Source organism: Pan troglodytes, chromosome 4 (genome assembly GCF_028858775.2).
Source record: "Pan troglodytes isolate AG18354 chromosome 4, NHGRI_mPanTro3-v2.0_pri, whole genome shotgun sequence".
NCBI classification, from domain to species: domain Eukaryota; kingdom Metazoa; phylum Chordata; class Mammalia; order Primates; family Hominidae; genus Pan; species Pan troglodytes.
In genome coordinates, this window is record NC_072402.2 from 47763650 (window position 1) to 47778432 (window position 14783).

Below are 14783 nucleotides of genomic sequence, written 5' to 3' on the forward strand. Positions count from 1 at the left end.
TCTAAAGAAATAAACACAAGGAATAAAAATACATGACTACCATACCATAGGTAGGCCTGCAGTTCACATGAAAGATAAACCCAGAAAATAAGGAGTGTTACCATGTCCATGTGTTTATAAAAGCCGGGCGCGGTGGCTCATGCCTGTAATCCCAGCACTTTGGGAGGCCAAGGTGGGTGGATCACGAGGTCAGGAGTTCGAGGCCAGCCTGACCAACATGGTGAAATCCTGTCTCTACTAAAAATACAAAAATTAGCCGGGCCTGGTGGTGCGCACCTGTAGTCCCAGCTACTCGGGAGGCTGAGGCAGGAGAATCACTTGAACCCAGGAGGCGGAGGTTGCAGTGAGCCGAGATCATGCCACTGCACTCCAGCCTGGGCAACAGAGGGAGACTCCATCTTAAAAAAAAAAAAACAGTGACAGAACAACACAACTGTGCCCTATTTATCAATGGCCAAGGCTTATCTTTGTTCTCTTTTCCCTATTGGCAAATTTCCTAGTCTCCTTGAACAAATTTCCTATTTCTGAGACTTCCACATAGGACGTAAATAATCACAAGAGACCACTGCTCACAATATGAGTGAAGATAGAAAGAAAAGCTAGAAGTGAAAAGTAGGTTTTCAGTTTGGCTGATTCCTTCTTACCCCATCCATAGCAGATTCCTCCTCCTCCTGCCAATCCACCAGGGGTGAGAGAAACCATGGGCCTCTTCTTTCCTTTGAAGAGTTTGCCCATTTCTGGAATTTACATTTTCAAGGTTTATTTATGTCCTTAGCATATTTTATGATTTTTTAAACTATGATTTTTATTACTTACCCAGGTTATTTTGACTGTAGGAGTGAGAGCAATGGTCCCTGGTCATAGTCTACCTCCTAAGTGGTAAAGGAAATCTCAGAAATAGGAGTTTTTGCTTCTTCTCGTATCAGTAATTTTTCAAGTAGGTGCTAAACATTTTAAATCTCGGTAGAAACTGATGCTGAGATAAATACTACTTAGCTTCAGAAAAAGGTATGCCTCTTCTGCGTCATACACTGTAGTAGGGTGCTGAGTCATTCTGCTCCCTGCTTGAGCTAGGTTTGGATATTGTTATGACCCATGGCCAAGAGAAGACACACAGATACAGAGGTAGTCAAGATGCTGGTGTTATCAGACAGACTAAAAAGTATGCTAAAGGATACAGTGGCAAATGTATGGCAACATAAAGAAGATGTGGGAATTTTTAGCAGAGAGATTGTATTATAAAAACAAAAAAGAAAAATCTAGCCTGAAGAATATATTAGAATGAAATGGGCTTACTAACAATGAAATGGGCTTACTAACTGGCAGAGTAAAGCAAAATAAATGATCAGCACAGTTAAGTCAAAATAATAGAAATTATCCCAAATGAATTGCCAAGAAAAAAAAGCAAAAACAAAACAAAAATATAAAGAATGCCTAAGATCTGTGGGACTATATTAAACTTCCTAATATAGATATAAATGGGGTCCCAGGAGAGAAGAGAAAGTGGTTTAAAAGATGTATTTAAGTAGATAATGTCCAAGGACATCCCCAAATTTGATGAAAATCATTAATCCACATACCCTAGAGGCTCAGCAAATCCTAGGCAGGATAAATTCAAGGAAAACCACACTTGGGCGCATCAGAGTCAAATCTCTTTTTCAGGCAGGAAATAGATAAAGGTATGTGAGGTAATGGAAAGGGAGTATCTATAAAATAAAATTTAAAAATCTCAAAACACATTAACCTGAAAAATGTTAAAACAGGCAACAGAGTCATCAAGATACTGAAACCAGTTACTAAAAGTTATCACCAGCCTCTGAGCACTGGCCAGCAAAACCTGTGCCAGGCTTCTCTTCTCAAGTACTACTGGGAAACAGACTCCTTCCAGAATCCACAGAAGCAGGACAAAACTTGATAAAACTTGCCTGGTTAAATGCTTAATTTTGTTTAAAGAGTTGCTGGTTATGTTTTGACTTGTTTTTCTTTTTGCCTGACGGGTAAGGAGACTTGGGGGCAAATGAAACACAGAAGTCCCTAAAGGTGAAGGGATAATTTCAGTAGTTCTTCATAAATAGAAGCCAAATTGAGTAACTTGTACTTAACCTTGTCTGTGATCTTTTCACCTTTAAATTTAAAATATTTCCTACACCCTTTCTCCAAACAAATCTCTAATCCTATCTTGGCAAATTTCCTGTTACACAAGTCTTTGGCAAGCACAACTCTGATGACTGGGAAAAGTCAACAAATTATAATTCACCAATTTTTTAAAGTCTTTAAAAATAAAAATTCCCATAAGGATAGGAGAGGTGGGGCTGTCACAATTCACCTATGCATACTCAACTTTTGCCAGCTGCAAAATAGGAGAAAAATAACTGCATTCTTGTGTTAGGAAAGAGAAATGGACTGAATATAATTTTCCTCCCAGATGTTTTTGGTCACAATATTCAAGTGGACTTAACATAGAAATTCCAGCAGCTGAAATCTTAATAGCCATAATGAGTATGATCTTTACACGTATTCTTTATTTTATGCATGTTCTGAAACTCATTCCCATCCTTTCCTTAAAAACCCAGAAAAACCAAAACAGCTGTCATTTTGCTGGATAATAAATTATAATGTTGGGAAGCAGTATCATGAAAAATATAAGACTTTGAAAACAAAAACAAAACTTCAAAACAATAGAAAATTCAAAATAGAATTATAAAATTTGCTACAAAGATAGCACAATGGAATCTTCTGGGTGCTGGTGATGCTGTTTTGTTTTCAGTCTTGGTGCTGATTACATGAGTAGAGTCAATCTGTGAAAGTTCATTAATATTTGCACTTTTCTGGATATGTGTTACTCTTACAACAGAAATAAAACAGTGTTCAAGATCTATGGGAGGGAGTGATTCTTCAAAAGGCAGCTGGCTATACTCACCTTCCAGTCTAAGTACTCAATCTCCAGCACTTAGCACAGTGCCTGGCCACAAAGTGAATGTCAGTATATATTACATTAGTGGAACCGAGTTTCAAAGATATTTTCTACCTTTGGTATTTTTGAGTGCTTTAATACTGTGTTTCTATCATACCTTATACAAAGCATCATGGAAAATAAGTGGAATCCACTCTCCTTAGAATTACTTGTATGGGTCTGAGTAGAGAGATGTTAGGCTGAAAACAAATGAGATAAGCTCTGTAGTCTTCTACTTCTCCTTCTCGTCCTTTTGTTGCAATAAACTTTAGAGGATGGTGAATGTCCTCAAACGTCCATTGTTAAGGGGAAGCTAGGCAATTCAGGAGGAATCCAGTAGAAGTTAGAAGTGAGCACAGAGGTTTAGCAGCTGGCTCAGAATGAAAGGAAGAAACTCTGGGTCAAGAGCTCTGGATTTCTTTATGTTTAAAAAAACCCACTTTTTTTGGAATGGTTAATATATTACCACAGTCTATAAAGTATAGAGAAGCACTTAGTTTTTAAAAAACTCCTTTCCATCCTAGTCCCCAATTCACCCAGTTCCCATATTTCTCTCCCAGAGAGAACCACTGTTCTAAGTTTTGAATGAACTTGTCCAGAATTTATGAGCAAAATATGAGCAAATATGTAATATCTGACTACATAAGCCAATGAGTACATACTCTTATTCCCCTCCTACTTTTACAGCAAATGAAACATATTAAGCCTACTATTTGGCCCTTTGACTTTTCCCTCTGATCAGGAGATCCTTTTATATCAGTGCAAAGCCCTCAGTCTTTTACATAGCTGTATGGTATTCCATAGCACGAATGAAACATAATTTGTTTATCCACTTAACTACTAAAAGATGTTTGGGTTGTTTCCAATCTTTTGCTATTAAAAAGGATGCTATGATAAATAATCTTTTCCAGGACTCATTCAGCATGTACACTGGTCTATCTGATGGCTTTACTCCCCAAAGAAGAACTGGTGGGTCAAAAGGTACATGTATTTTGATTAACATTGACAATTTGCCATCTGCAGAAGTTATTCTAACCTACACTCCCACCAGAATTATAAGTAAGAAAGCTATTTCCCAGACCAGTGTCTCATGCCTGTAATCCCAGAACTTTGGGAGGCCAAGGCTGGTGGATTGATTCAACCCAGGAGTTTGAGACCAGCCTGGGCATCATCGCGAAATCCCATCTCTACAAAAAATACAAAAATTATCTGGGCGTGGTGATGTGTGCCTGTTGTCCTAGCTACTCAGAAGGCTGACGTGGGAGGATCACCTGAGCCTGGGGAGGTCGAGGCTACAGTGAGCCGTGAGTGATGGCACCATTGCACTCTAGGCTTGGTGAGAGAGTGAGACTTTGTCTCAAAAAACAAAACAAAACAAAGAAAGCAAGCTATTTTCCCAGAAAGCATAGCTGCAAAATACTTTTAGTTTTAGATTTCCAGTTTTAGAAACCAGAAATACTCCCAGGTTTAGATTTTTGCCAACCCAATAGGTAATTTGTATATATGTGTGTGTGTGTGTGTGTGTGTGTGTATTTTAAACACATAAAATATATATATATCAGTACGATTTTTAATTTGTACTTTTTTTTGAGGCGGAGTCTTGCTCTGTCACCCAGGCTGGAGTGCAGTAGCGCAATCTCGGCTCACTGCAAGCTCCGCCTCCCGGGTCCACGCCATTCTCCTGCCTCAGCCTCCGGAGTAGCTGGAACTACAGGCACCCGCCACCACGCCCAGCTAATTTTTTGTATTTTTAGTAGAGACAGGGTTTCACCATGTTGGCCAGGATGGTCGCCATCTCCTGACCTCGTGATCCACCAGCCTTGGCCTCCCAAAGTGCTGGGATTACAGGCGTGAGCCACCGCGCCCAGCCCATTGTACTTTTCTTATAAGGGTAGTTGAGAATCATTTCCTATGCATATGAGCCATTTATTCATATTTGCTTTTCTGTGAACTGTTCATTTGTTTCCTTTGCCCATTTTTCAATAGAATTGTTAGGGGTCTGCAGTTCTTCTTAAAGCCAACGGAGACAAAAAATTCTTGTAAACTGGGCTAGGAACCATAAGGAGAATGAACACTCTTCCATCAGCTTTGCAGCTTTACCTAGGTCCATAGGAGCCAGGGGCCAGAAGAGTGGTATCTAGGCCAAAAGAGTTCTCCGACATTTAGGTAAAAAGAACATCACGATTACTTGAGGCTAAAAGAGAAAAAAAGAAGTTATAGTGGTTGCCTTCCTCTTGAACCCTGAGAAATCTTGCATTGCCCAGCACAGTCCATGCCCCAGGAAAGAGGCCAAGCCCTTCCTAGATGTTGGTGGCAAGGACTAGGCTATGATGGCAAAGTACAGAGATTAACTGGTCTGAATCCTGGCTTCACCTTTTACTAGCTCTGGGATCTTGTGTGAGTTATTTAACCTCACTGCCCAAAGGTTCTGAATTGTTGTGTACAAATTTGCCAGGTAGGTAGAAGATGTGTTAAGAGTAGCCCCCAAACACAACATGATACTTTTTCTGGACATAGAATTGACCATTTGAAATATGGGAAAACATTATCCTTTTAGTGTGATACACGTTGTCATAGCTTTGTCCTGCAAACTGGCAAACGTGGCCCACAGGAATTGACATTGAACATCTAAGACAGTTGTCCCACAGAGTTAAACAATGACCAGGAGAGAAGAAAATTCATTTATCTGGCCACTGCAAGGTCTTCCTTATGATCCAATCATGATAGGTATTTATCTATTTATTTATGTCTAACTAATGCTTGCAGCTCAAACTGCTTTATCCTTTGATAACAGGAGGCTGCCTTTAAATTCATTGAGAGATTTTTCCGCTTTCCTTCATGAGTCATCCATGCCTCCCGGCCAGTCATAACAGAAGCAACTGACTGTAGTAAAAAAATCAATGAAAAGGTAGAGGGCTTTTTCTATGCCTTAGGAACGCCTGATACCTCTAGCAATTTCAGAAAGTTTTACATTTCTATTGGTTTTGCTTTTAAAGGCTTATGTTTTTCATGATGTTGTTTTCCAGCATCATAATTTAGTACCTAGTACAAATGACAGAGGTTTTTGTTTTCCTTAGTTTTTCAGGGCTGTCCATCTTGTTCTGTGTTGCTTGATCTTGTTCGGTTTGTGGAAATTCATCAAGCTGTACACTAACGAGTCCGTATTATATTTCAATAAGAAGTTTTATATACATGTGCACACACTGAAAGAAAATGGTCAGCCTCCACAAAGAGGAAGCAGTTGCGAATGCCAGGCCCGTGCCGGTGGTACCATCTGTGGAAGGCATTTCTACCTCTCGTCTCCACTTTAGTTACGTCCATCAGGAGTCAGCAAGGCTTAGTGGTTAAGAACAGGGGCTTAAAGCCAGAGTAATCGGGCTTGAATCCTGGCTTCACTTTTACCAGCTGTGCGACCCTGTGCAAGTTACTGAACTTCACCCTGCTTCAGTTTCCTCATCTGCAACATGGTGCTAACAGTACCCAAAATCCTCAGGTTGCTGTACAGATGAAAGTGGTTCACATGTGTGTAAAGCAGCTAGAAGCAGGCTGGGCCCATGGGAATACTGTGTCAGTATTAGCTATCCCATTGCTCCCCATAGCAGTACTTACCTTACAGGTGGCTGCATCCACTTCTCACTCAAGCATTTAAGCCTCCCTTATATCATATTTCTTTGCTTACCAATTTATTCTTGTGGAGATCCAAGTGTAGAGGAGAGAGTAGGCTGACTCCTCCTCCTCAATCACCCATCCATTTACTTACCTGCATGGCTACTTTCCAGTCCTAGGCCCTCCCCTCCTGCCTGCAAGCAATCTTTCTCTATATCTGATGGATATTCGGCTATTTGCACATGCTCCTATAAAATGTACATTATGTGGTGTGTACTTTTAATTGATTGACATTAAAAGTATGATACTGCAGAATTGATTTTTTAAGCTTGGTTCCACACAGTGATATCTTTTAAGCTCTATCCGCATTGCTGTGTGTTCCTTCGGGCTCTTGCTTCCAATGGCTAAATGGTACTCTATGACACTCCCCCATTTACCCAACCACCCACAACTGTCAATGCCCACAAAACCTCTGACTTTCTGTCATGACAATGCTCCAAAAGGCACCTGGGTACACGCCTCATACAAACATGCCCTCTTTAGGATTGAGGCCGCTGGGTCATAGCGCAGACTATGTCTCATTTAACTAAGTACTGGCTGTACTTACACCAAAACAGCCTGATCACTCTACGGAGTGGCTTCAACAGATCGTCTAATTATAACACTCCTAATGAGGGACATGGTGTGACTTCCCCCATTGTACTGATACAAGATTTTCCCTTGGCTTCATAGCTGGTACACACAATTTGAAAATAGGGCACATGACCTCGGAGCTGCAGTGTCTCCCACCACAGAGGGCCATGACAAGAGCATACCTTCCACCTCATCTTGGCCTGTGTCACATCCCCTATCTCCTGGCCCGACCGATGACTACTGCATGCATTCACATAATGGACAGGCCTAAGCTCATATTGTTTAAAAAGTCCCACCTCACCTTCTAGGCCCACATGGAAAACCACCACTTCAAGGACACCTTCTCTGGCTGCCACTCAGATCTCCCTCCACTCAAAAATCAACATTGCATTGATAGTGTTTACCAGGCAATTCATTATTGTCTCTGCTTCATTTACTTATTTTTGCCAGTTAAACGACACTCTGGGGGTAAGAATTAAACACTGCAATTTATATTCCTCCATGGCTAACACACTGCTGAGTGTACGATAAGCATTTTTTTTAAAAGTATAGTAGAACTGGGGCCAGGCACAGTGGCTCACACCTGTAATCCCAGCACTTTGGGTGGCCAAGGCAGGAGGATTGCTTGACCCCAGAGTTTGAGAGCATTTCTGGGCAACATAGCAAGACCCTGCCTTTACCAAAATAAAAATAAAAACGTGAGCTGGGTGTGACAGTATGCACCTGTAGTCCTAGCTACCTGGGAGTCTGAGGCATGAGGATCACCTGAACCCAAGACTTAAGAGACCACACTGAGCTAAGACTGTGCTACCGCACTCCAGCCTGAGTGACAAAGTGAGACTCTGTCTCTAAAATTATTTTTTAATAAAAAAAATACATAGAACTGTATAGACTTTTAATAATGCAGATATTTTACCTCAACAATCATGTGGTACTAACCGCTTATTTACAAATGAGGGGAAAAAATAATGATTACCAAATAACTATGGTAACAGTAATCATAACTTAAAAGATTGTTATAATTTGGTACTCATTAAGTGCCTGACCATGTGGTAAAAATTTTTTATGCATTATCTCATTTAATCTTCAAAATAACCTGATGAGATTGAGATGATTTTTTTCCCTATTTTTCAGATGAGGAAGCTGTGGTTTTCTCAGGGTGATTAAGTAATTGACTCAAAGTCATAGTTAATAAGTTTCAGAAATGAGATCCATGCTCATTTTAGTTAGGACCAAAGATAATTTATGGATGACTGATGTAAAAACACAAAAAAACTATAAGCCGCCTCAGAATTTTCTATTAGAAATTTATCATCCCTGAAGGCTTTTATAAAGTTTACATAGTACAACATTTTATGTGACTAAAATACTCCCAGAATAATTATGGCAACCAGTCTTCCAATCCCTTCCTCATCTTTCTATGTCCTTAAATATAGTAACTAGTATTGCACCCTCTGAAAAAGAAGAAATTATTCTTTAACACTTGAAATTCCTAAGACTAGGAAGGTGTTAATTACCATCCAGAAACTCAGTGCATAATAAGGCTCAAAAATGTAGACATTTTAAAGCCTATCCCCTTAGTGCTTAAAAATCAACCTATTTTTTTGATGCTACAGACAGAAACACAATTCCTTGATTTTCCATTACCTTTATATTATATCATCTATGCAACTATGAACTCTGGCCAAGGCAGCTTCTTGTCCCCTGTGAACAGTGGGTTTCTAAGGTGTCAAAGACACTTATTCTTCAGATAGGTAAAAATGAAAAAAAGGATCAATCCTAAAAGGTTTATAGTAGTGAGAAAAGAAGACCATCTGCTCTGAGATAGCTCTGGGCTGATTTTCCCAGCAGGAAAGCCCAGGTTTTAGAAACCTTGTTATCATTAGAGAAAGGTAAAGAAATTGCTGAGAATTAGGATAAAAGATTTTCAAGCCCTACAGCAGACCGAAACAATGTATTTTAGAATTATATGCAGGTTTATATAAAGTTGGATTATCTGTGAATTTGGGTAGTTTGGTTTGTTTTTTAAAGAAGGGTAGACTGTTACAACACTTTCGGGTTTTGAAATTGATCAGATGCTATGCCTACCACTATTTGCTCTCACATACTCAAAATCTCATACCATCTTTATGAACCTGTTTATTCTGGATCAGCAAAGCTTCCAATGTAAAATGACAGCTCATCTAGAATAAATCATCATTATTCTTTTGTGCTGAAATGCCAGATTTGAAAACTAATCCTCTGTACACTCTCGTGTTCCCTTCTGTCCACCAGATCATGTCCCTGATGCTCCCATATCAAATAGATTTTTATTTAACAGAGGCCTTTACCAGCTCTACAAATAACTGCTCCATGGTCTTTGAACTACTATTCCTATTGCCCATTTTGCTTCATTCTTTGTTCATTTGCTGTATTACAGAGCTCATACTGAGGGACAGTACAGGTGAGCATATTCTCAAAGTGAAAGGCACTTTAGAAATTCCCAGCAGACAAGCTTAGCCAATCACAGGCACAATACTTATCTTTGTTTTCCCCCTAACCCTTTACTCTTATTCAAATAAAACAGATTTAAAAGCTTGTTTTTCTATACTCAAAGTACAAAAGGCTTTCTAAGACAAAGAAAAAAATCAGGCTAAAAAAAAGCCAACTCCTTGAGCTGAAAATGAGCCCCTTATTTCTGGCCCATATTTTCCCTATAGCTTTAAAGTAATTTCTCTTTTAAAAATTAACTTCCTCTGAAGATACTGAGAGAAGACTGCCTAATAATAATACTTTGCAAGGAATAAGGAATGACATGTGTAGAGAGATTTTTAGGATTGAGAAATAGCAGTCGAAAATCTCAGACTACATGGTGATATATCTAGTTCTAAGGAGCCTTAGTGGAAAAATGCAACAATTCCATAATTTGATTAACAGAACATTTCTTATACTCTCCTCATAGATGAGAAAATCTAGAGCAATGGGGCTCAGTGTTAAATGATCACCCAAGTCCGCAGAGCTGGTTAATGACAAAGCCTAACATACAATCCAGTCCAGTCTATTATTTGCACCATATCATATTGCCATTGTAAAGCTAAACATTTCTATCGGAACACACTTCTTCAACGTAGACTCACAATAAAATCAGTGTTCTCAAAAGATTTGGCAGCTGGTTTACCGTAATTTGTTACTGACCCCCAGAATATAGGAACCTGTAATTTGTAAGAATTCTTCACTACGACTCAGGTTATTGAGTTGAAAATGACATAGTGCAGAATCTAAGCAAAGTGTGCTTATAAAGAAAGGTCACTAGCTACATACATGCACATTTCCATTTGCCATTTACTGTCCAAGTAATGTATCCACACAGCAAACCGTGGCTTCTCCTATGGCTTCCTAAGGTTAGAAAACATTTTTAGGCCCTCCTCAAATTTCTACTACCGCAGTGTTTTGAGGAGGAAAGAATGTGACCTTTTAAACCTATTTGGTAATGTAGCTGAACCAATTCACACGGCACATTAAGGCAACAGACATCTTCTCTGTGGCAGTTTAATGAGTTCCTCTTAAAGTCTGTCTAGAAAAAGAAGCCATGATTCTTGCTCAAAACAAAATGGAACAGCAAAAAGACTCTCACCACCAGTAGAAGAAAGTTAGCTAATTTATAGTGTACTATAGAACACACTGCATGGTGAGGCACAGTATTTCTGCAAATGCCAAGACAGAATGAAATGAATACAGGACAAAAGAAAGAGGGGGAACAAAAGCACATGCTGAGCTGAGTCCTTAAAACACCACTGATCATGAGGTGCACGCTGTGTATAACAGTGGATGTACTTAATGCACCCAGTATTTTAGTGCCTCATTAGTGAAAACTCCTAGGCAGGGTCCAAGAAGGCCCCGCCGTACTCTGAGTTGTGCTCTACATTAGCAAAATTCACATGTTACATGATGAAACCATATGACTTATTCGAAGCTAGTCTATTTTTTCCTTCATGTACCAATAGAACTCCCGGGACTTCATCTCGATGCTACTGAGCTAAAGTGAGTTGCCTGCGGCTCGGCGGGAAGGGATGCCCTAGACACTTAATAAATGTGGCAAAGAGCTATGACATCTGTAGTCTAGTTTCAAACACTTCAGCATAGAAAATGTAATATATTTATGGATTAAAATTATATCCTGGCCAGGTGTGGTGGCTCACGCCTGTAATCCCAGTACTTTGGGAGGCCGAGGCAGGTGGATCCCCTGAGGTCAGGAGTTTGAGACCAGCCTGGCCAACATGGTGAAACCCCATCTCTACTAAAAATACAAAAATTAGCCAGGCATGGTGGCAGGCACCTGTAGTCCCAGCTACTTGGGAGGCTGAGACAGGAGAATCACTTGAACCCAGGAGGTGGAGGTTGCAGTGAGCCGAGATCACGCCACTGCACTCCAGCCTGGGTGACAGAGTGAGACTTTGACTCAAAACAAACAAACAAACAAACAAACAAATTTATATCCTATACACAGTCAGTGGTTCTAATCAGAATTTACTTCCCAAGGGTGGTAAACTAGCATTATATCAGAGGTATCTGTGTCTTAGTCAACACCAGAGATTTTGCTAATTGGCATACTCAAATGGATTTTCATTGGTGAAATCAGTATCAGTGGCTTGCTGCTCACATGGCAGATGTTTAAAAACAGGCTTTCGTCAGTGAAACTAGTGGTATTTAAGATAAGTGAATTGGCAAAATTTTCCACCCTTATAAGAACAGAGCATGAGAATCTAGGGATGTCTACAACTTTTACCCTCAGGACATCTGATTATCAGTTGCTAAATGGCCTTATGTCCAGCAACTGGGTCAGAGGATTCCCATTCCCTGGTGTCCACTCAAAAGGTGAGAGAATCCTGCCTCTCAAAAGTTGACACGTCGACCTGGAGTGGAACTGTCGTCCGGAAAAATTTGACTGGAGCACGTAAAAACGCCAGAAAGCTGGAACTTCATTGAGTTTACAGGACAGGCTTCATGAATGCTTCGTGCCTGTCTGCTAATAACTGTTCAATTAAAGTCTGTTACACAGAACTGGCCTGAGACTTAGTTGAGCTGCGTGGGATGAGCAAATCCTCACACAAAACTTCAACCACTTTTCTGTGGCTACTGCTATCTATTAAAAAGAGTTGGGCATGACCAATTGGCTTAAGACTATTCTCAACATGTACATAACATGTATAAATGCTGCCCTGAAGCCAACCCATCCCAGCTTGGTAAATTTTCAGTTTTCCAAGCCAGTTGTTAAAAATAGCCATTACTGTGAATTAAAAATATCTAAATTTAAAGTAAATATATTATATTGAAAACAAGGGTAATACATACTTAAAACTGATACACTTCATATGTAGTTTGCCACATTTTAAGAGGGTTTACATCAATTGTATTTATACGGTGGAAAAACTACATAATACAACTATATAATAGTGTTCCACTGGGCCTCTCTTCCCAGCTCTGAGTTCGGGGATGTCACACTGGTACCGGAAACTGGCCAGGGTGGGAGTATCTACACCAGGGAAACCAGCAAATGCTACCATCAGGGATTTGTTTCATTTTTCAGGACTGGTTGTTAAACACTTACCAGAACACCACTGATGTGTATGGTCTTGATTTAATAGAGAAGACTTTGACTCCTCTCAATATCCATATTCTAAAGCCCTGGAATATACCAGCATAAATAAAACCCCACACCCTGTTTACCGCAGCGGGACCACGCCGCCATGCACACCCGTTGCCCAGGGCAACAGGACACACTCACTTTTGAAGCAGCTGGGTCCACTAGTCTCTGGCGATGTCGGGCTGAGTTGAAATGGCTCTTCGGAGGCTGCCCTTCCTGACAGTGAATGGAAGATGGGGAGTGAACGAGAGGTGGGAAGGGAGAAGGTGGGGTGTGGGATGATGGAGAAATGGTCAGAAAAGGGAGAGGGACAGTGTTTAACGGCACTGTATTTTGTTTTAGCTAAACATCAATAACAAAAACACAAGACACGTTCTCCCCCACAAAAGCACATGTGATGTGCAAGTTATTTTATTATAAACAAACTTGTATGTGCAAGTGTGTAATAAAGTCACAAACACAACCCAGTATTAAGATATTTCCCATCAAATCTGCATTTTCCTATTATTTGATAATTGTCTGTATTTCAAAAATACTAAGGGAAACTGGAACATGATTTCTCTGAATATGAAGTCCATCTTCCTGAAATAACAGAAAGCACTGCGGAGTCTTCTTAGGGTTAGACATCCCACCCATTTAGATATGAACAAAATGATGTGGAAATCACAATCTTCCTCCAAACCATGACAAGTCGCCTGCCTCAGAAGCTCCTGTGTCCATCATCCTGGCAGAATTCGTAGTGTCTGACAGCCACCAAAAACTCTGCCCCTAAATGCACATTGTATTTTATTGGCTGAAACAGAGATTTAGCATTAAGTCTGTAATTTAAACCTATGTAAAAGAGTGGTCTCTCCTAAGACCGATCCTGTTAATGCCCTCATATACATATTGGACATATGGGTCACACGGAAAGGCATAACACCTTCCTATTATTCATTCCATGCCTAACACACAAACACACCACCCAAGGTACTATATTTTAAAAGGGAAGTTTGGAATGGGGCCTCATTAATGGTATAGAGTTTTACTTCTCCACCTCTCAGAGCTGGACAACAGTGAACAAACTTAAGAAGCAAGTACTACCCACTGTGAGCATTAACTCCAGGGAAAGGGAGATGAAAGCAACCGAGAGATGGTCTCACAAAATCCCTGGCTTTAAAGGCCCCATGCAAGTGAGAGTCAACACCAGCAGCGAAATGACCCTCAGATGAGGGCTAGCGTTTGCTCAGCTCTCTTAACAGAGGAGGGTGGAAAGACCTCCTTAGATAAAAATGCAATTTCTATATTACAATACTTAAGTATTCTTTTTCTTCTTCATCTAGGAATAACAGCTCTATACTTTTAAGACGTGTATCAATCACACCCACTTGAGTTGCCCATAATCACTGCTTCGGCGTTCACAGTATAATGCTTACCTTTCAAAAAGGAAATGTTATAAGTAGCAGATTGCCAGTCAGGATTATGTTTTTCCTAGTAACCGCCCTGCCAACATGCATTCTTTCTCTACCTTCTCTGGGAAAAAAATGCAAGGAAATAGTCTTGAAACTCGGCTGACCTAGAAAATGTACCAAAGCTTTAAGAACAGAGAATCTATCCGTTGACCCACTGACCACTGAGCAAAACAAAACCAAGCAAAAACCTGAGCATGTCTTCCCATTTCCATAGAATCAAGAGTTTTCACATGAGAAATACAGTGTTTGAAAAAAAGCATCATGGATTATTTATTTAGTTTGATGTGAAAGTGCTCCTTTCAACATAATGGTTTATCAGAAGGTGATTTTAAACCTTTTTTCCCCCTAAAAGAAGTTATCAAACGTAAATAAATAATTATCCTTATTAATCTATGTGAAGAACCGCCCTTACTAACCTTCCCTATGGAATGATTACAACTGATTTAAGAGTTCTAAAGCACAGTGCCAAGCTCCTACTCATCGGGAAAAAAATTAATCTCAGCATTAAATACACAGT

At 40.0% G+C, this 14783-nt stretch overlaps 1 protein-coding gene across 26 annotated transcripts in view; it reads right to left on the minus strand.

Annotated features, from left to right (window-relative positions):
- MAST4 (microtubule associated serine/threonine kinase family member 4) overlaps window positions 1–14783 on the minus strand; it is a 575831-nt gene that overhangs the window by 285433 nt on the left and 275615 nt on the right. For 12 of the 26 annotated variants that reach the window (XM_063811160.1, XM_016953223.4, XM_054684301.2 and 9 more), the window contains one exon: window positions 12957–13031. The exons of the other annotated variants lie outside the window; for them this stretch is intronic. In XM_063811160.1, the coding sequence (XP_063667230.1) occupies window positions 12957–13031 (75 nt within the window). The remainder of the gene's footprint in view (window positions 1–12956; window positions 13032–14783) is intronic. 26 annotated transcript variants of the gene reach the window in all.